The sequence below is a fragment of the Nyctereutes procyonoides genome, unplaced genomic scaffold (assembly GCF_905146905.1).
Source record: "Nyctereutes procyonoides isolate TBG_1078 unplaced genomic scaffold, NYPRO_anot_genome, whole genome shotgun sequence".
Classification (NCBI taxonomy): Eukaryota; Metazoa; Chordata; class Mammalia; order Carnivora; family Canidae; genus Nyctereutes; species Nyctereutes procyonoides.
This window is the reverse complement of record NW_026575043.1, coordinates 45047581-45070249: the sequence shown is the minus strand read 5'-3', so window position 1 is coordinate 45070249 and position 22669 is coordinate 45047581. Positions and strand designations below refer to the sequence as shown.

The following is a 22669-nucleotide window of genomic DNA, read 5'->3' as shown; positions in this document are numbered from 1 at the left end:
TAAGAGAGGGCATCAAATGATGGGGCTTCTCAATGGCAGGGGTTTAGTTAATCGCCATTGTATCACCAGTACCCACTTAGAGGATCTGTTTTCAGAATTAAATGAGAAGCATGTATATATCCCCTGGCACCTAGCATTACACATCAAAAATGCTCAGTAAAAGTCAGTTCCCCCCTCACCTGTGGGCAGAAGCAGAAGAGTAAGGAGAAGTTAAAAATCAAAACTTAAATAGAGGAATTCTGATGATTTCCATTTAACATATGAGGAAACTAAGGCAGAAAGAGGCAAGTGACTTATCCAGGGTCACACAGCTAATCCGGGACAGCTGGGACTCAGGCCTAGGCCTGCCTGACCACAAAGGCTGTTTTTTTACTCTACTATACTGATTCTTAGCACATTTTATTTCCCCAGCCTCCCAGCCTAGATGGGGGTATATACCATGTGTATTTTCATGGATTCCAGGAAAGTGTTAATACGTACTACATGGGCCTGGGGAATAGCAGTACCCACTGTGTGCCCAACCACCTGGAGAGGCAAGGCAGCCTGAGCTCCCAAGATCAAAGTTATTACCTGTTCTGTTATCACCCCTCCCCATTGCCTAGTGGAGGGCCTGGTGTGGAGCAGGCCTGGGATGAGTATTTATGGGACCCAAGTGGAAGAGCTTCCTGATGGAAGGGTTGGGGGGGGTCAAGATGGATCTTAACATTATCACATTCAATGACTCACCCCTGATGGTGGTTGAGAGGCCAGGTTCTGGGGCTGTGCAGCTTGGGTTCAAATCCCAACTCTGTACTTCCTAGCAGTGTGACCTGGGCAAGAGACACAGCAGCCTGTGCCTCAGTTTCCCCATCTATAAGATGGAAAAGATAGGAGTACTTGTTTCATATGGTTGTCATGAGAATTTAATGAGTTAAGTGTGTGAGCTCTGAGCAGCTCCCTGGCACGTGGTATGTGCTTGTATAAGTGTTAGCCATATCTTTCTCCCTCCTCCTCCCTTTCCCCTCCTCGCTCTTTCCCCCCTTTCTTTCCCCTTCCCCCTCCTTCCTCCTATCTCCCCATCTCTTCTTTATCCCCTCTTTCTTCCCCTTCTCCCCTTCCTTTACCTCTTCCCCCTCCTCTCCCTCATTCCTGGCAGGGGTGAGTCCTCAGGCTCCAGAAGGCCAGGGTCCTCTCTGGGAGTTGCTAAGGGAGAGCCAGAGGGAGGGGGCACAGTCAGAGCAAACACAGGCTGGCATTTGGTGAGTGCCTCCTGTATACCAGGTGCTGTGCCCTCCAGGTGCCCAGGGCGGAGCAGGTGAAGGGTGGTGGGTTGGCGGGCATTTATTCAAGAGTGCAGGGCCATCTTTGAAAGCAAACCGGGTGCATCTCCCAGGGCTTTCTTTATCCAACTGCACTCTGAACAAGAGTCATCCACCTCTGCCATTCCCCTCTCTTGGGATGAATTAGAGGCATGCAGAGGCACAGAGAGCCTGTGGGGTCACTGGCTCCCTGCCACCCCTTCCCTGCCTCCTGTCCATAGATTAAATGCCTTGGCTTCCAGTAGAGGAGGTAATGTCACCCTGGCCCAGTCTGAGAAAGGTGATTAGATGTCCCCAGGCTCACACAACTCTCAACAAGTGATTTTGCCCCTCAGAGCCCCTTCCTTGCCAAGAAGGGAGGGATGATGGAACTTTTCTAGGTCATGAGGGTTCACTAGGATCGCAGGTGAGACAAGGCAAGGGGGTGAATGGTGGATGATGGCACTTTTCCTTCCTTCCTCCACCAGGGCTTGCCTACTGCAGACACCTGTCCACTGTGAGGACCCACCTGTCAGCCCTGGTCAATCACATGATCGTGTCTCCAGACTCACCCTGTGATGCTGGGCATGGGCTGACGGCCAGGATCTGGGAGCAGTACCTTCAGGACAGCACAGTAAGGATTGGCCTGGCTTGGCCTGCTGTGAGGCAGAGCCTGTGGGGGGACCGTCTTGTCATCTGAGCAGTAGACCCACCTGCTTGTGGGGGCTCAAGGCTCTTATGACACCTTTGGGTTCTACAAACCCAACTTGAACGCCCCTCTTTTCTTGAAAGTTCAAGACCCACAACCCGCTTCTGCCTGTAGGAGTGAGGATCAAGGAGGATGGAAGGTACACATGCTTGCCTGGAAGGAGTAAGAATGAACCTGTCACCAAGCGTTTATTAAGCACCAGCTGTATGCTTGGTGCTATGGGAGGTGCTGTGAGTCCTCAGCAGGAAGAGACTTACAGTCCAGTTGAACTACTTAGAATGATGAAAGTAGCTAAGTCAGAGGAGGCAGTGGGGTGGAGAAAAGCCCACCACCATCCAGAACTCTTCCATCTCTGCCTCGGGGCCTGAGAATCCTCCCATTAGATATTTCACCTGGAGACAGATTTCTAAGATTTTCTTATTAGAAGCCGAATGTCCCTAACAAGGAAGATGTTCATGTTTGAAAAAGGGTTCATGGTCGAATAGTTTGGGTAATGAGATGAGTTAGCTCTTCTGAATCCTGTAGAACTTCCTAGAACCTTGGCTAGGGGATTACGCTTGTCGCTCTCAAGAAATTGGGGGGCTGCGGCGTGGGTGTGGGAGAGCATATGGAACAGCCCCTCAAATTGGGCTATAGGGACCTTTGTTGGAAAAGAACCTCCCATGGCTGGTGGAAGACCATCCTTTTTTTTTTTAAAGGTGATTTTTTTAAAGGATTTATTTATTTATTTATTCATGCGAGACACAGAGAGAGAGAGAGAGGCAGAGACACAGGCAGAGGGAGGAGCAGGCTCCATGCTTGGAGCCAGATGCGGGACTCGATCCCGAATCCCAGGATCATGACCCGAGCCAAAGGCAGATGCCCAACCTCTGAGCCACCCAGGCATCCCCAGAAGCCATTTTGATAGACACTGGTTTAACCACTGCCAGGAGCAGACATTCAGAAGAGATACCTATTTCCTCCACATGGGACATGAATGCAGTGGCTCAGTCCACTGGGTGCCTTCCCACCCGAGTCCTGGGGAGGGCCAAGCTGAGGAGCATCTGGGTCAGGCTGCTTCCTCATGCTGGGGAAAGGTACTATTCTGTGTATTAATTTGGGAATGCTGGAGGACTTTGGGAAAAACAAGCTGGTTCCCAAACCTGGACAAGCAAAAGGGTTGTTTGACTTTTTTTTTTTTTCCAAAAATAGCTATTTTTCTAAACGACAGAAGGAATGCCTACTTAACTGTGATAACTCAAACAATGAAGAATGCAGGTGTATGAACAAAAATTGTTTACATATCTTCTTTTTCTGTCACAGTGCTCTCATTCTGATCCGCTGAGTTAATGATAATGTCAGTTACATAGAGGCCCTGCCATATATTTCCTGTGATTTATACATCCATAGATATATTTATAATTCTTATTTTTTTAAATGAAGTGACATTATATTTGTATTTTAAGCAACAACTTCATTTTATATCCAAGATGTCTTTCAGATCTCTAGGTGAAATATTGAATGCTAGATCCTTAGCACCTCATAGATGAGTAGCCCATAATTTATTTAAATATTCCCCTAATGATAGACATCTGGGCTCTTTCTTCTCTTAAAAATTACTTTGAACAATGCTTCAGTCGACATCTTTATACACACATATCATTCTGACTAGTGCTTTTATTTCAAGGGTAGATTCCTAGAAATAAAATTGATTGATATGCATTTAAAATTTAAATAGATACACTAGCTTGCTTACTTTCTCAAAAAAAAATCATAATGTTCATAATCCCTGGCAGCCTGGGAGAGTGCACATTTCTTGAGGAATTCAAAAGATTTATAGACTTCTAGGCTCCACTCCAGCTTTACTAATTTAGCATCTCTGGGAGTGGAGCCCAAGAATTTATATTTTTTGAAAGTTCCCCAAATGCTTCTAGTGCTCTGCAGTTTGAGAGGCACTAGTCTAAGGACAAATTGGTTTAAAAAGTAAAGTAGGGATCCCTGGGTGGCACAGCGGTTTGGCGCCTGCCTTTGGCCCAGGGCGCGATCCTGGCGACCCGGGATCGAATCCCACGTTGGGCTCCCGGTGCATGGAGCCTGCTTCTCCCTCTGCCTGTGTCTCTGCCTCTCTCTCTCTGTCTCTCTCTCTCTCTCTTTCTCTCTATCATAAATAAATAAAAAAATTAAAAAAAAAGAAAAAGTAAAGTAGCCAAAAATGAATATTTTTTGTCTAATGCTTTTACAGTCCTTTCACAAACTGGCTGTATTTTTACCCTTCTTGGTTGCATTGTTGTATTAGGGTGGCCTGAGCTGCAGTAACAGATGGCCACCACTACTTCAGTTGCTTGACACCATGGAGTGTATTTCTTGCTCACTGAAGAGTCCTGGGTAGGTATTCCTGGAGTGAGCATCTGTCCTCCCACCAGAGGTTCAGGGGTCTTTCTTTCAGTCTTGTGGCTCCAGGATCCTCCAGGGGCTCATGGTCATCTGCCTCTAGGTTGCAGAGGGGAAATGCAGAGTCTGAAGGGAGTACACCTGCTTCTTCAAGCTCTGGCTTGGAAATGACTTCTATCACATCCTGTCACATCCCATTGGCCAGCACCTAGTCACATGGCCACATCTAACTGCAAGGGAGGCTGGAAATGGAGTCTACCTGTGGGCTCCAGGACCCAAGCAGGTGGATTTTTGATGAAGAGTTTATAGCCTCAGCCACCAATAGTCCTCTGATTTTAAACAACTTTGACAAGGATGTCTGCAGAATACAAATTAAAATTTCCAACAAAAACGAAGAGTGGTTGGTTTTGCCATAATGGTTGAGTATATCTAAGATGGGCATTAATATGTAGAATCAGTGGGACGCCTGGCTAGCCCAGTCAGTAGAACATGTGACTCTTGATCTCAGGGTTGTGAGTTCAAGTCCCATATTGGACATAGAGCTTACTTTAAAACATGTGAAGTAATGCTTGTAATTTTAGAATGTAAAGTAAGGAGATAGGAGGACACAGAACCCTACTTCCTTTCAGAGTAGCTTTCCAGCAGTCATTGGTACTTTTTTTTTTTAAGATTTTATTTATTTATTCATGAGAGACAGAGAGAGAGAGAGAGAGGCAGAGACACAGGCACAGGGAGAAGCAGGCTCCATGCAGGGAGCCTGACATGGGACTCGATCCCGGGTCTCTGGGATCAGGCCCTGGGCCGAAGGCAGGCACCAAACCGCTGAGCCACCCAAGGATCCCTCATTGGTACTTTCCATACACACACACATGAACAGCTAGGACCTGCTGGTCCCCTATCATGACTAATTATAACTCCAAAGCCTTTGCCTGAAAATGAATTTTTAAAAAGAGGGCAAGTCTATTTGACAGTACAGCAGACAGTTGTTAAAGTCATCCTAGTGTACACAGAAGTTATTAGTGCATGAAGAACCAGCTGGAAATGTTCATTTTGGATTGATTTGCTTTTAAACAATTTTCTTTGAGGTGTGTCAAGATTAGTAATTTTGAGATGATGTTGCCATATCAGCACAATGTGCAAAATTGACTAAAAGTTAAGTAGAAATGTTAACTCATTCTGTACTGACCTTTTGGAGTTTTTTTGCAAACAAATGGGCTCACACTAGATATGTTCTTCACCTTGCTTTTTTTTTCCCACTTAACATTACACTTTGGACATCTTTCTGCGTAAGTTCTCATGGATGCTCCTCCTGTCCTTTCTACTCTTTCTTGGTTTTTCCTATGTAGGGATACATTGTTCCCCCATCAGCGGGCAGTTGGGGGCTTTCCCAAATGATACCAAGATGGCTTTGCTTATTCACACCATGATCTCTAAAGGCCAGATCTGAGGAGTGGGCCTGCCAGGTCACAGAGTCCACCTTCTGGTTTTCTGTTAACCAAACCCTTTACTTCCTCCCACTTACCACAGAGATATGAGGAGCAGGAGCTGCTACGCCTCATCTACTATGGGGGCATCCAGCCAGAGATCCGCAAGGCCGTATGGCCCTTCCTCCTAGGCCACTACCAGTTCGGGATGACAGAAACAGAAAGGAAGGAGGTTGGTTGCCCCCAGTGGGCAGTGGGGGTCTTTGGCAACAAAAGGAGCCAGGTACTGTGGGACTGGGTGTGCTCTGGTTCTGTATTGGACCAAGATGGGGTACGGGGATGTGGGGGAACAGGAAGCTCTAGAGCGGTGCTTTCCAGTAGAAATACAATGCAAGCCCCAGATGCCATTGTTTAAATTTTTATTTTGAGATAATTATAGATTCACATACTTACAGGTAATAGTACAGAAGGATCTCGTGTATCCTTTATCCAGTTTTTCCCAATGGTAGCATCTTATAAAACTATAATACAATATATCAACCAAGGCATTGGTATTTGTGTGGTGTGTGTGTGTGTGTGTTGTACATGTGAGTCTATCTGTGTGTAGGTTTGTATATCACCACCGCAGTCAACATATTAAACATCTCCGGTGCTACCAGGGTCCTCGTGTTGCCCTATTGTTAGCCACACCTCCCAGCCTAACACCTGGCAATAGCCAGTCTGTTCTTCATTCCTGCAATTTTGTCATTTCAACAATGTTGTGTAAGTGGAATGTAGTATACAACCTTTTGGGATTGACTTTTTCACTCAGCCTAATCCTCTGGTAATCTGTCCTTCTTTTTTTTTTTAATTTTCTTTATTTATTCATGAGAGATGCAGAGAGAGAGGCAGAGACACAGGTAGAAGGAGAAGCAGGCTCCATGCAGGAGCCTGACGTGGGACTCGATCCCGGGACTCCAGGATCGTGCCCTGGGCCGAAGGCAGGTGCTAAACCACTGAGCCACCCAGGGATCCCCTAATCTATCCTTCTTATGGCTAAGAGTTCTGTGCTTTTCCATGACCTGGGTATGTCACAGGTTGACTGTCCACCTGTTGGTGGAGAGGTGGGTTGTTTCCCAGTTTGGACTATTACAAATAAAGTTACAGTGAACATTCATGTTTTTGTGGGAGCATAAGTCGTCCTTAAGTGCTCAGGAGTATAATTGCTGGGATACACGCTGTGAATGCTTAGTTTTGGAAGAAACTGAAGCTTTTGCAGTGGCTAAGCCATTTCGTACTCCCGCCAGCAATATTAGAGTGATCCACACCTGAATCTGCCCTGGGGTTTTAGTCTCATTGCTATGTTTTATGTTAGCCACTCAGGCAGGTGTAAATGACATTTCATTGTGGTTTTAATTTGCATCTCCCAAATAGTCAGTGATATCAAACATCTTTGCACATGCTTACTTCCCACCTATGTATCTTTGGTGAAGTGTCTGTTCACATCTTTTGTCCATTCTCTAGCTGAATTGTTTGGGTTTTTACCGTTGCATTTGAGAGTTCTTTATATATTCTAGATACTCCTTCTTTTTTGGATAAATGGCTTGCAGATATTTTCTCCTGGTCTATGTCTTGTCTTTTCATTCCCTTAATGAGATCTTCTGCAAAAACAAATTTCTAAATTTTTGATGAGGTTCAGTTGATCAATATTTCCTCATATACATTGTGCTTTTGGTGTCAAGTCTAAGAACATTTTTGCTTAGCCCTAGGTCCTGAAGATATAATCCAGGGTATATATATATAATTTCAGGGTATAATCCACATAAAAATTATTGAGATATTCTACATTTTTTTTATTCATACTAAGTTCAAAACATGGCATTCTACATTCCATATCCACGTACCACCTGTGCTATTATATATTTGTCAGTAAATTGACTCACTGTGAATATCGTTTATTGATTTATTTTTAAAGATTTATTTATTTATTCATGAGAGACACAGATTGAGAGAGAGAGGCAGAGACATAGGCAGAGGGAGAAGCAGACTCCTCCTCGCTGGGAGCCCGATGTGGGACTTGATCCTGGATCCTGGGATGATGGCCTGAGCTGAAGGCAGGCGCCCAACCGCTGAGCCACCCAGGTGTCCCAGTATAGTTTATTTAAAAAGATATTTTACACTGAGGAGGGCACTTGATGGGATGAGCACTGGGTGTTATATGTTGGCAAATTGAATTTAAATTTAAAAATATATTTAAAAATAAATAAATAAATATTTTATATCTCTGCCATCAATGGAAAACTGACCATAAAAATAAATAGGATATGACAAAAGGTTATAATTCATTTCCACATAAATGCTGTAGCCTACCTTAGGACTGCTCTCTCTTTGTTAAAAAGGGGATTATGAAGGGTTATAGGAGGTGTTCAAGACACTATAGCACCAGACTGACGTTTCCCATAATCCTAAAAGTTAAAGGGGAGCTGAAGATAGAAATCGCACTGTGATTCTGTATAAGAACCCATGCCAGTGAACGATGATCTAAAATCATCCCAGGGATAGCATGAGGCCCCTACCATGCTTCACCCTCTGCCTGCTGGGCTCCTGGCAAACAGGAACATTGTTCTGGGGGTACCAGGCCCTGTGCTCGGGACCAGAGACCCAGCAGTGCATTAGACGAGGTCCTTGCCAGTTTAGTGGGGGTTATGCAGAGTCAGATGGAGGGGGCAAACCCAGGGGTTTTAAGAGCTCCTAGGAGGCACCTCTGCCGAAGGCTCCCTGCTTGATTTCCAGGCAAGTGGGATGAGAAAGGGCCTCTGGAAAGAGGGGCAGCAAGAGCAAAGCCTGGAGACAGGTGCATGATGCTGTGTGCAGGTATCTGTGTAGGTTTGTGTGGGGAGGGGTAGGAAGTGCATGGTGGTGGAGAACATAAAGGACAGGAGGGTGGGGGCCACAGTGAGAGGTGGGGCTGGTGAGGAGGCTGCCAAGGGGTAAATGTATAGGAGGGGCCAAGCTCGGACAAGCAGGCACTGGGAAGGATGCTATTGGGGTCATCCTGGTGCAGGGTCGTGGAAACCTAGCTTAGGAAAGCAGTGGGAACGCGGAGGTGTGCTGCGCTGAACCTTCTGGTGGTCAGTGAGTGGGAGGACAGGGCTTGGGGCTTGGGGTACACTTGGGGCTACCTCGAGCCTCTCTCTGGAAGCCCTGAATAACTAAAGGATTCCCCACCGCTCCCAGCCCAGGCACGGGGCAGGCTCCCTGCCCTCTCTCTTCCCCTTTGTACCCATCCACATCCTTACTTAGATCAGACTGTCTGCCCCCATTTATGCCCAGAGGCCTGGCAAACACAGAGCCTGTTACCTGGGCCGTGTATCAGGAGCAACGCAAGCTGCTCTCCTGTCTGCTGACACAGCACAAGAAAAATACTTGAAATCTATAGCCCTGCTATAAGGCCGCTGCTGGAGTAAGGGGAGACGTTGGTTTTGTTCATCTTTGTATTCTCAGCACCTGGCCCCACATTGGGGACATGGGAGGCCCTCAGTACATGTGTGGAGGGAGTGGATGGATGAATGGAGTGGGGCATTCTGCTCGTCTTGTTTTCCCTATGCCTAGCGTGGTACCTAGCGCATAGTAGGTGCTTCCCAAATTATGGGTAAATGAGTGGACAAGGAAGGAGAGAAGGAAGGTAATAAAGGAAAGAAACTTCCTTTCTCCAGTCCCCCTTCAGTACCCTCCAGACTTAGTACACTGCCTGGCAGAGTAGAAGCTCCAGATATTTTTTTTAAATTTTTATTTATTTATGATAGTCACACAGAGAGAGAGAGAGAGGCAGAGACATAGGCAGAGGGAGAAGCAGGCTCCATGCACCGAGAGCCCGAAGTGGGATTCAATCCCAGGTCTCCAGGATAGCGCCCTGGGCCAAAGGCAGGCGCTAAACCGCTGCACCACCCAGGGATCCCGCTCCACAGATATTTGAATGTGTATGTGAATGAATGAATGAATGAATGAATGAATGAATGAATGAATATAAGGGAGGAAGCAAACACTGAAAGAGAGAAGTAGCCTCACACGTTTGTGTATCCCCAGGGCCTAGCCAGCGCCCTGCACATAGTAGGTGTTCAGTCAGTGTCCATTGGATGTCCATGAATGATGGCTGGGTGTCTCCAGGGCTGAGGGCCCCAGGTCAGAGCCAGCGTCCTCTTTTGGGTTGGGCTGGCTCTCCTCCAGGGTGATGTTGCCTCTGTCCCGGCAGGTGGACGAGCAGATTCATGCGTGCTATGCACAGACCATGGCTGAATGGCTGGGCTGCGAGGCAATCGTGCGGCAGAGGGAGCGGGAGTCCCATGCAGCTGCCTTGGCTAAATGCTCATCAGGGGCCAGCCTGGACAGCCACCTGCACCGGATGATGCACCGGGACTCCACCATCAGCAATGAGGTGATGCGCACCACACATCCGGGAGCACGGGGGGTGATTAAGGCCGGAATTCCCTCTGTTTAGTTGTTGCAGGGATGGTGATGGCTGGGCATCTGGAGGCAGAATCACACCCCTAGTGTTTGGGTGGGAGGTGACTGTGGAGTTTGGTAGACCTGCATCTGAATCCACCCTCACAATTTCCTAGCTGTGGGGCCTCAAGCAAGCACCTTTACTTATGGGCCTCAGTTTCCACATCTATAAAATGGAAACAGTCATTTGCATAGGGGAGGTTTGTGTGTGCAGCTCACACGAGGTAGTGCATACAAAGCACCTAGCACAGAGCTAGACCTTCATGTGATCTGCAAATGCTCGCTGAGTACCCACTATGTGCCGGCGACCATCAAGAACATCCTGGAATGCCAGGATCACTCCAGTGACTGAGTCTCTGCTCTCACAGAACCTCCAGTTTAGCATCCCAAAGAAGGAGCTGAGAAGAAAGTTAATTCTCTTCACCAGTGACGTACACTCATCAGTTGCCAGCAATCATACTGCATAGCATAGCAAGCAGCCACCAAAAGTCAGTGGCTTCTCACAGTAAACACTGAATGTGTCCTCACCATCTGGCTCAGCTGAGCACTTCTGCTCAGAGTGGGGCTGGCAGGGCTCATCCTTGTGCCTGCTGTCAGTGCCTGGTCAGCTGGAAGGTTTGTCGCTCTTTCCTGGGCTCTCTCACCTGTCTGGGGTGAGTGGGCTGTGCTCCACACCCTCTGGCAGGCTGAGCTGGGCACGTTCTCATCATGAATGCAGATCATAAAAAGACAAAGTGGAAATACATGGGTACCGGTTAAACCTCTGCACTGGCGAGGTTGCTGACATCCCACTTGGCCAAAGCAGGAACTAGAAGTTATAGGGCAAAAGCATGTACACAGAGAGGGGATTGAAAAAAAAAATCAGGCCATTAGTGCCAACCAGTCACTCAGAGTTGAACTTAAATACTGGAAGTCTCAAGTACAGGGCAGTTAAAGGTGAGGTTTTCTGGTTGCAGGAGTAGCAGGGAGGTGGGGTCCAGGGGCTGCTGTGTGACTCCTGAGGAGGCTCCAGGGAGTAGAGGGAGTTCCCCTGCCCCCCACTCTCCTTGTACGGACAGGAAGCAGAGGCACTGATGGGCCTGCCCAAGTCAGAAATAGAGATGAGACCTCACTTGCAGAATCCGTGCCTGAGCTGAGTGCAGGGCCCCAGAACCTGGATGCAGCCTCACCCCTGCTCTCTTGGCCTCTTTTTTTTTTATCAGTCCTCCCAGAGCTGCAGTTCCGGCCGCCAACATGTCCGCCTGCAGAGTGACTCCAGCAGCAGCACACAGGTGACCTTCCGGAGGCCCCAGGCCTCCTCCCGCCCCCCCCCCCCCCCCGCCCCATCCTTCCCTCCCCACTCCACCCACACATTCCCTCCAGCTTGGAGTAAAGGGAATGGACGCTAGTCATCTACAGGTGTCACTTATGGTTTATTTTAGCTTTTTTTTTATTTTTTATTTTATTTTATTTTTTTTATTCATGATAGACATAGAGAGAGAGAAAGGCAGAGACACAGGCAGAGGGAGAAGCAGGCTCCATGCCGGGAGCCCGACGCGGGACTCGATCCTGGGACTCCAGGATCACGCCCTGGGCCAAAGGCAGGCGCTAAACCGCTGAGCCACGCAGGGATCCTCTGTTTTAGCTTTTTATACAAGCATTAAAACTGGAGTTTTTGGTTACATAAGTAATACATGAATCTCTTCTCCTTGTAAAAAAATTGAAATCTTGGGGATCCCTGGGTGGCTCAGTGGTTTGGCGCCTGTCTTTGGCCCAGGGCGCAATCCTGGAGTCCCGGGATTGAGTCCCATGTCAGGCTCCCTGCATGGAGCCTGCTTCTCCCTCTGCCTGTCTCTCTGCTTCTCCTCTCTGTCTATATATGTCTATCATGAATGAATGAATGAATGAATGAATGAATGAATGAATAAATAAATAAATAAATAAATAAATAAAATCTTAAAAAAAAATTAAAATCTTGCAGAGAAAGCTGTTTGACTTTGACCATTCCTAATCCCTACTTGCCCTACTTGCCCTCCCTAGACATATCATCATTTGGCTATGTATCCTTCCAGGTGCTTCTGTTTGTCTGTACATACACAGAACTATATATGCAATATGTAAAGGATATACTGCAGTGTTTGGTAATTTTTGAACATTTCTTTTTTTTTAATTTTTATTTATTTATGATAGTCACAGAGAGAGAGAGAGAGAGAGAGAGAGGGCCAAAGGCAGGCGCCAAACCGCTGCGCCACCCAGGGATCCCTGAACATTTCTACATAAATGCTATCATATGTGTTGTTCCACAGCTTTCCATATTATGCAATGAAATGTTAACTCATCTCACTCAATATTAAAAAAGCAAAGCCCCCAAAATACACATACTCTGTCACCTTTTGCATAAAAAGAGGAAATATGAATATTAACATATCTATTTTGAAAAACAATGAATGAATAATTCCGAAACAAATCAGAATGGTTACCTACAGGGAAATGGGGAGGGCACAGGAGAAGAATCTATGTTTCCCTGAATATCCCTTGTTTTCTAGTTCCGACTTTGGAGTTAAGTACATTATTAAATTTTTTACATGATTTAAAACAAATCGAGAAGAAAAATTTAAAACTCAAAAACATGATTTTAACAGCAAATCAAATGGGTGACACAAACACACAGAGAAGAAATATTTCATGTCACCTTGGAATGTGGTCTTATACTATATCCCTGATGGAATATGACCTATGAATATAAAGAACGACAAGTAAGTCTTTGAGATGTATCCTGGAGGCTTTTTTTTTTTTTTTAGTTTTATTTATTTATTCACGAGAGAGAGGCAGAGACACAGGCAGAGGGAGAAGCAGGCTCCATGCAGGAAGCCTGATGTGGGACTCGATCCCAGGACTCCAGGATCACGCCCTGGGCTGAAGGCAGTGCTAAACCGCTGAGCCACCCAGGGATCCCCTATCCTGGAGGCTTTTGCACAATGTTATATATACATCTCACTACTTTTGAAAGTAGTTCTGTAATAACCAACCACATGGATAGAGTATGCTTTTTTAGCTGTTTCCTATATTATTAACCAATTTTTTACTTAAAAAATTATGTGTATATGATTTTGTGAGATGAAAGGCATGCTCCCTGCTGCTTCAATTCCCTAGTACTCCCTCCTTAGGCAATTTCAATGCTTCCTTATTTCTGGATTATTCTGTGTGTTTCCTTGCAATAGACCATTTTTTAATTTTTCACAACGGAAGCATATATTATACCTGGTTCCACCCCCCACTCTTTTTCCTGGATGTATAGTGTTCTGCATGCATGTTCCATAATGGAACCAGTCTGCTGCTGACGGATATTTAGGATGCTGCTGGAAGGAGTGCCATAATGGACATCCTAGTCTCTGTTTTTCTGCACCTTGTCTTCAGGTGTTTGAGTCTGTGGATGAAGTGGAACAAGTGGAAGCAGAATGCAGGCTGGAGGAGAAACAGCCCAAGATCCCCAATGGGAACCTGGTGAATGGCACCTGTTCTCCAGACTCTGGCCATCCTTCTTCCCACAACTTCTCCTCGGGCCTCTCGGAGCACTCAGAGCCCAGCCTGAGCACAGAGGACAGTGTCATGGATGCCCAGCGGAATGCCCCCCTGGCTCTTCGACCTGGGGACAGCAGCGTGGATGACGGGCAGAGCAGTGAGGCCACCACCTCCCGGGACGAGGCCCCCCGTGAGGAGCTGGCCGTGCAGGACAGCCTGGAGAGTGATCTCCTTGCCAACGAGAGCATGGACGAGTTCATGTCCCTCACTGGCAGCATGGACATGGCCCTGCCCGAAAAGGAGGGGGCCGCCATGGAGGGCTGGGGGGGCAGCGAGGCGGAGAAGCACAGCCAGGTGGACAGTGGGGACAATCTCTCAGAAGAGCCCGAGATGGAAAGTCTCTTCCCTGCCCTGGCTTCTCTGGCCGTGGCCACTTCTGCCAACAATGAGGCGTCCCCTGTGTCTTCCAGCGGCGTCACTTACTCTGTAAGTTACCAGGATTCCCTTCCACTCAATTTTCTTCCCTAACAGCTGTGGGAGGGTGGGTGTGTCCCACGAGCCTCAGTTCCCCAGAATGACCTCTGGTCTGTCACATCTTCCTCAGCACAGGGGTTGCCCTGGAGAAGCTGATTTGGGAAGGAAGACAGTAACTATACTGTACTAACCTAAAGAACACAGGCTTTGGAGTTCTAACCGTCCTAGGTTCAATACCAGCTGAGGCACATCACTTTGTCTTTCTGAGCCTCAGTTTCCCTACCAGTTGAGTACCTTCCCTCCTGAGCTGTTCTCTGTATTAGTGAGTCCAGTCCCCCATGCCTAATGTGCAGTGAACTGTCAGTCAATAGCAGCCTTAATGATGAGCATCTTGGCATACATTCAGGTCCAGCAACTTTTAAATACTTAAGTTTCCTTTCTTGCCAAAAAGTCTAAACCAAAGGATGTCAGTTGAATGGGGTGTTTGCTGAGCCAGGCAATGGTGTATCCATTTTCCTTTAAAGAACTTATTTCTAAGATATACATGCCCATAGTTTAAAGAGTCAGACAAGGCTGAATAGGAAACCAGAAGTGCCCCCATCTGCTCCCATGGAGCTCTCCCCCAGAGGCAGTAGCAGTTACTTATTATGCCCAAATTATATTTTTAAGATTTTGTTTATTTATTCATGAAAGACATACAGAGAAAGGCAGAGACATAGGAGGAAGGAGAAGCAGGCTCCCTATAGGGAGCCCAATACGGAATTCGATCCCAGGACCCTGAGATCATGACCTGAGCTCAAGGCAGATGCTCAACCACTGAGCCACCCAGGTGCCCCTTCTGCCCAAATTATATGGTGTTTACCCCCCTGTCTGTAAAGAACAGTATGTAAAGTATGTGAATAACATAACTTGTGTTGCTACTTCTTGATCTTTATTGTCTTTTTCTTTAATCCCAGACATTCCACATCCACTCCCTCACCACACAGTGACACCTTCCCAGCCCCATCCATCCATTACAGTTATAATAACTTTAGTTAAATGACTCTTTAGTGTTCACAGTAGTATAACAACATAATGTATATACCATGTAGGAAGATGCACTTATTTTTTTTTCTTTCCTGTACAAAAATTTTGTTTTCTCCACGTGCATCTTCATTTCCTTGTCTGTTTTCTTTTCCTGCGTTTGCTTCATATGAATCATCATTTCACTTCCCCATCCCCCAAGGTGTGCCAGTTTTCTAAATCTCTGCTGGAACATTCAGACACATCAGGTTTTCTGTTCATTTTGTGTGTCTCAAGAAGTATCTCTGGGGTCTTCTCCAGTCTGCTGCTCCCGATGGAGAGCTGTCGTCTTGGATTTTTCTCTGCCTTCACATAGAATTTATTTTTGCTTTTGGATGATGCAGCTGCATGAGCTGTAAACCTGATCTGAGGCCTTTAATTATCCAGGGAGCTGTATTTTACACTTCATTTGACACCTCTGTTCAAGACAGGCAGTGGTCCTCGGGACCCCAAATGTTAGTTTTTCTTCCAGGGCTCCCTTACTGGGGATGAGGCTCTTTGGGGGTCCCCCTTAATGCAGGAAAGTCTCTTACTAGATTCCTTACCTTGGTGGAGAAGGACCCCAAAATCATTCAATCGAAGCTTACATTTTGCCAATTTGGGAGCTTCCTTCATGGCAAAAGCCAGATTTGATATTTTCTTGCTTTTGTGGGTTAAATTTTAGCCTTGAAATGCTCCTTATTGGGCAGCCCCGGTGGTGTAGCGGTTTAGCGCCGCCTGCAGCCTAGGGCGTGATCCTGGAGACCCTGGATTGAGTCCCACATCAGGCTCTCTGCATGGAGCCTGCTTCTCCCTCTGCCTGTGTCTCTGCCTCTCTCTCTCTGTGTGTCCCTATGAATAAATAAATAAATAATCTTAAAAAAAATGCTCCTTATTTTTCTCACATATCATTGCACCTTTTCATCAGGTGAGGTCAAGGCAGCAAGTCCAGCATATGGCCAGAACCAGACTCCTAATCGTTTCCTCCAGTCTTCCAGTCCAGTGTTCAGCAGGGAACAGGGAGGACCTCCAGCTAGTTATAACCCTCATCCACTCAGCGGGGATAATTAGTCTGTGCACCTTAGAGAATTGTTTTGTTTCATAAAAGGGAGAAAAACAAAAAAAACTTTAATCATACAAAGTGAAAAGGTACTTTCTCAGGAAACAACAGAAATGAAATCAAAGACCTACCTGGCTCTGGAAGAGGATGTGGGCGTTTCGGTGGAGGGTGAGGGTGAGGAGGAGGGAAAACCTCTGGAATGTGACCTCTAGGAGGAGTTGGGGTGTAATTGTTTTTTCCTTCCCCTCCTGGGGGCCTGCAGCCAGAGCTCCTGGACCTGTACACGGTGAACCTGCACCGCATCGAGAAGGATGTCCAGAGGTGTGACCGCAACTATTGGTACTTCACGCCCGCCAACCTGGAGAAGCTGCGCAACATCATGTGCAGGTGGCTGGGTTGGGGAGTCGGGGGATCTGTAGGGGCATGGGAGGTGGTGGCAAAGGCTAGGGCTACAGGGAGCCCCCTGCCTCTACAGCTGGCACCTTGCCAATCTGGCACTTATTCCAGCCCACACTGCCAATAAGATAACAATCAGAGCAATGATAATAACAGAGAGCATTTATTAAGCACTTACTTACTGTATATCGGGTACTCTCTCCTGAGCCCTTTACTAACACTGTTTCACCTATTCCTCATAGTAAGCCTGTGGGGTAAGTATTACCCCCTTCTACAGGTGAGGAAATGGAGGTTGAGGGCTACCACGGTGGTCAAGTCCCCCAGCGGGGCAGTTACCTGAGCAGGAACTCATACTCACATCTCTCAGGCTCTAGAATATGTGGTTTATTTCCTTAAGCCAAGACCTGGAACTTCCTATTACTTTTCACTGCATACTAAATATTTTATTTCTTAAAATATGAGAGTAACTCAAGCTTATTAAAAACCTAAATCAACCGGCGAAACCAGAAGTTCATAAGGTCTTGGCTTATAAGGTCTAAAGAGAAACTGTTTCCTTCTCCAGTCATAATTCACCTCACGAGAAGAAACTACTGCTAACAATTTAGTGAATATCTTCCCTAGCTAGCTAGCTATGTTTAAAATATGTGTGAAATCGCAGAATAGATATAGATATATTATATATCACATGAGTACATACATATTTTAATGTTTTCTTTTAAATTTACCTATATGGGATGAATACTATATTTTTGTACAGCTTGCTTTATACGCTTAATAATGCATCCTGGACATTTCTTGATGCTATTCTAACTGAGAGCTTCACAAATTACTAGTATAGCCCACAGGCCAAATCCAGGCCACCACTTATTTTTGTAAATAAAGTTTTATCAGAACTCATCCATGTGCTTTTGTTTGCATAGTATCTATGACTGCTTCTGCAGAGTTGAGTAGTTGAGACAGAGAACATAAGGTGTATAAAGCTGAAAGTAATTATTACCTGGACTTCTCAGGACAGGTATGCCAACTCTTGCTCTAACTCATTTTTAACAACAAGTACTATATTCTATCTTACAGTCTCCTCTCGCAGTCATTGACCCCCAAATTGGAGTTGAGGAGATACAAATATAATGAACTTTAATATAGTATGCTACATTAGAATGAAGAGGTACTGGAGGCGAAGGAAACATAGACTGACTTTTGCTGGGTTATAACCTTGGGAGAAATCATGGAAGGCCTCACAGAGGTGGTGACATTGAAGATGGCCCTTGGCAAAATTAGGAGAGACTCAAGACAGCACTTAAAATATGCATACCCGGTGATGAGGCCATCTGGGCTCAAATCCTGTCTCTGCCACTTATTATTAGGTGTATGACTCTATGCGTGTCACTTTTATCTGTGGGCTCAGTCTCCTCATCAGTGAAATGGGATATAATAATACCTTTCTCATATGATTGAGAATTTCATGGTACAATACATGTTTAGTGACTGAGTATACAGTAAATGCTCAGTAAATATTATTATTATTAAGGGGGCAAATGGGAACTCCAGGCACAGAACTGGCAAAGCACAGGGGCATGAATGTGTGCCAGAGAAGAGGAAGTGCCAGGAAGTGATGATGGGACTGTGAAGATGGATAGGGAGGAGACACTAAATGCCTTGTACCCTTAGTGAAGGAGTTTGCACATTGTTTTGTCATGTAGTGGGAAGCCTGTGAACAAGTGGTGGACTCTTTGAGTTGGGCTTTAGGAAGGCCATTGTGGTGGCTGAGAATACGATGTTCGAAGAGAGTGAGACTGGGGAAAGGCATGCAGCAGGGAGCTGAAGGAATGAGTAATTCAGGTGAGGGCTGGGGGACTGTGTAGGGAGGAGGGAGAGAATTGGGTTGGAGAGACGGGTCATGATTGCCATCCTTAGGCCCCTTGTCTCTCTCTTATAGTTACATCTGGCAGCACATTGAGATCGGCTATGTCCAGGGCATGTGTGACCTCCTAGCTCCATTGCTGGTCATCCTGGATGATGGTGAGTATGTCCTCCCCACTCCAGGGCCAGAGGTACAATTTTCTTACTACTGCATAGGAGGGATGTTAACCTCACTTTGTGACTCCATGGAATGGGTCAGTACAGGTGCTCAGAGGACCTGTTGGTGAACACAACAAGGTCCTGGTGAAATAAAACATCTTATTTTTCCACATTAGCCAGGCCTAACGCTTTTACTGCCAGGTGCCCAACACCCAGCCAGGCCTTTGCTAGCCACAGATTGTACAAATGTGAATGGAAACAAAGGAAAACCCAGGGTCAGATGTCTTCACTGGTGAATTCTACCAAACAATTATTTACAAATTCTTCAAAAAGATAGAATAGGAGGGAATACTTTCCAATTCACTCTATAAGACCATTCCTTATATGAGGGCCCACTGGTACCTTGGTACTAATACTAGACAAAGACATCACAAGAAAAAAAACTACAAACTGATGTCCTTTATGAATATAGAGACAAAAATCCTGAGACACCTGGGTGGCTCAGTGGTTGAGCATTTACCTTTGGCTTAGATTGTGATCTCGGGGTCCTGGGATCAAGTCCTGCATCGAGCTCCCCACAGGGAGCCTGCTTCTCCCTCTGCCTGTGTCTCTGCCTCTCTCTGTGTCTCTCATGAATAAATAAATAAAATCTTTAAAAAAAAAATAAAGAGAAAAATCCTTAGCCAAACAGTGAATTGAATCCAGCAAGATCTAAGAAGGACTATTTACCATGACCCCATAGAATTTATCCCAGGAACACAGGCTGGTTCAATGAATGAAAATGAATCAGTGTAATTCACCATATTAATAGAATAAAGGATAAAAATAACACAGTTGTCTTAGTTGACAAGGAAATGGCATTTGACCAAATCTGACACCCTTCCATATTAAAAACACTCAACAAACTAGGAATAGAAGGAAACTTCCTAAACATAAAAGGTACGTAAGAAAAAACTACAGCTAGTTCATACTCAAGGTGAAAGACTGATTGCTGTCCTCCTAAGATCAGAAGTAAGGTAAGGATGTCCACTTTTGCTACAAAAAAGGTTCTAGACAGGACAATTAAGGAAACAAAAGAAACAAAAGGTAGCCGTACTGGAAAGGAGATAAAACTGTCTATTGCAGATGATGTGATTTTTGTATATAGTAATCCTAAGGAATAAGAAAAAAAAGTATTAGAGGAGCCACCTGGGTGGCTCAGTCTGTTAAGTGTCTGACTCCTGATTTCAACTCAGGTCATGATCTCAGGGTTGTGAAAGCCAGCTTCGTGTTGGGCTCCACACTAGGGATGGAGCCTGCTTGATGTTCTCTCCCTCTTTCACTGCCACTCCCCCTCTAAAAAAATACTGGAACTAATAAAAAAAGTTCAGCAAGGTTGCAAGATACAAGATGTATATACAAAAGTCAGTTGTATTTCTTTAGGAAGACAATCCCATTTGTAATAGCATCTAAAAGAAGATTTATATTAATTTAAGAGAGGAAGTGAAAGATTTGCTGGTTCAGTTCTAGACCACTGTGATACAGTGAAGATCTCAATAAAGTGAGTCAAATGAATTTTTAGATTTCCCAGTGCATATACAAATTATATTTATACTATACTATAGTTTATTAAGTGTGCAGTAGCACAGTTCGAAAATAACGCACATACCTTAATTTAAAAATATTTTATTGGGGATCCCTGGGTGGCGCAGCGGCTTGGCGCCTGCCTTTGGCCCAGGGTGCGATCCTGGAGACCCGGGATCGAATCCCACATCGGGCTCCCGGTGCATGGAGCCTGCTTCTCCCTCTGCCTGTGTCTCTGCCTCTCTCTTTTTCTCTGTGACTATCATAAATAAATAACAAAAATTAAAAAAATTAAAAAAAATATTTTATTGCTAAAAAATTACGAACAATCATCTGAGCTTCCAGCAAGTCATAATCACTGATTAAAGGTCACTGTAACAAATACAATGATAATGAAAATGTTTGAAACATTGCAAGTATTACCAAAATGTGACAGAGACACGAGGTGAGCAAATGCTGTTGGAAAAATGACATCAGTAGACTTGCTTGATGCAGGGTTGCCACAAACCTTCAATTTGTAAAAAATGCAGTATTAGAAAAGTGTGATAAATCAAGGTATGCCTGTATGCCAAGACTGTAAAATATTGTTTAAAAAATTAAAGATCTAGGGCACCTGGGTGGCTCAGTGGTTGGGCATCTGCCTTCGGCTCAGGGCATGACCTGGGGTCTTGGGATCGAGTTCTGCATCAGGCTCCTTGTAAGGAGCCTACTTCTCCCTCCTATGTCTCTGCCTCTCTCTGTGTGTCTCTCACGAATAAAGAAAGAAAATATTTTTAAAAATTAAAAAATTAAACATCTAAATAAATGGAAAGACACCTCATGTTTATGGATCAGAAGACTTAGTAGTGTTAAGATGGCAATACTCTCCAAATTGAGCTAGGTTCAGTGTGATCCTGTCAACATCCCAGCTGCATTTTTTTTTTTTTTGTACGAATGGGCAAGCAGATGCTAAAACTCATTTGATAATGCAAGGGATGAAAATCAATTTTGAAAAAGAAGATGTTAGAGGACATACAGTTCCCAATTTCAAAACCTACTAGAATATTATAGTAATCAATAGAGTGTGATACTTTGACAAGGATAGACCTTGTAGATGAGTAAAATAAAATTGGAAGTCCAGAAAGAAGCATTTCTGGTACATTTATGTCAGTTGATTTTGACAAGGGTGCCAAGACATTTCAGCTCAGTGAGGAAAGAAGAGTCTTCTCAACATATGATGTTGAAACAACCAAATATCCACATGCACAAAATTGAAGTCAAACTCCTACTTCATACTATATAAAAACTACTAACTCAAAATGGATCATGGACCTAAATATAAGAGTAAAAACTGTAAAATTATTAGAAAAACACAGGCATACATCTTTGTGACCTTGGGTGTAAAGCAGCGATTTCTTAGTTATGACACCAAAAGAATATAGTGGCATAATTAAAAATAAATTGGACTGGGGACACCCAGGTGGCTCAGTGGTTGACCATCTCCCTTTGGCTCAGGGTGGCATCTCGAAGTCCCAGGATCAAGTCCTACATCGGGCTCCCTGCATGGAGCCCTCTTCTCCCTCTGTCTATGTCTCTGCCTATCTCTGTGTGTCTCTCATGAATAAATAAATAAAATTTTTAAAAAAGAAATAAATAAATTGGACTTAACAAAATAAAAACTATTGTGCTTTAAAGGACACCAGATGTTAGAAGAGGGAGAAAAAGGTACCATTTTCAAACAAATTTTTCTAAATGCTGGCTGAAACAATATGAAACTGGTTTCTTTACTGCAGGACTTCTCAGAGCCTTTAATTTCTCAATATATGTAGTCCCTCTCTAGCATTTCCCGTTATTGGACCCTTTCTTTGCATAATTCTTTGCCTGTTAGCACCCTTCCAGTATTGACAATTGCCATTTTAATTCAGTGGTTCCCAGACTTCAGAATCCCATGAACTGTTAGAATTTTGAAAAAGAAAAAAGTTTGGGACCAACGAAACATCATCAACTTTTTATTAGAGTAAATTGGGATCTTTTAAAAGACTATCTGGGGGCTTCTGGCTGGCTGAGTTGGTGAAGCATCTGACTCTTTGTTTCAGCTTGGGTCATGATCTTAGGGTTGTGAAATCAAGCCCCGAGTTGGGCTCCACACTCAATGAGGAGTCTGCTTGAGTTTCTCTTCCTCTCTCTCCCTCTGCCCCTCCCCTGCTCTCTTTCTAAAATAAGTAAATAAATCTTTAAACAAAAATAAAAAGAACGTCTGGTGTCAGCATCATCTCCTAAAAGAAAGGCCATTTCAGCCCCTCGCAGGTGGGAAGTACTTAATGACTGCAGAGCTCTCTCTGAAGTGGGATACACTGATGCTCCCTCCTCTGCA

At 45.0% G+C, this 22669-nt stretch overlaps 1 protein-coding gene across 1 annotated transcript in view; it reads left to right on the top strand.

The window, feature by feature from the left end:
* Positions 1-22669, top strand: part of SGSM1 (small G protein signaling modulator 1) — a gene marked incomplete at its 5' end in the record, with an annotated part of 51472 nt that overhangs the window by 21240 nt on the left and 7563 nt on the right. Inside the window, 7 exon segments of the mRNA XM_055323430.1 lie at positions 1766-1911; positions 5884-6012; positions 10012-10194; positions 11465-11533; positions 13659-14249; positions 16601-16725; positions 18671-18753. Coding sequence (XP_055179405.1) covers positions 1766-1911; positions 5884-6012; positions 10012-10194; positions 11465-11533; positions 13659-14249; positions 16601-16725; positions 18671-18753 — 1326 coding nt within the window.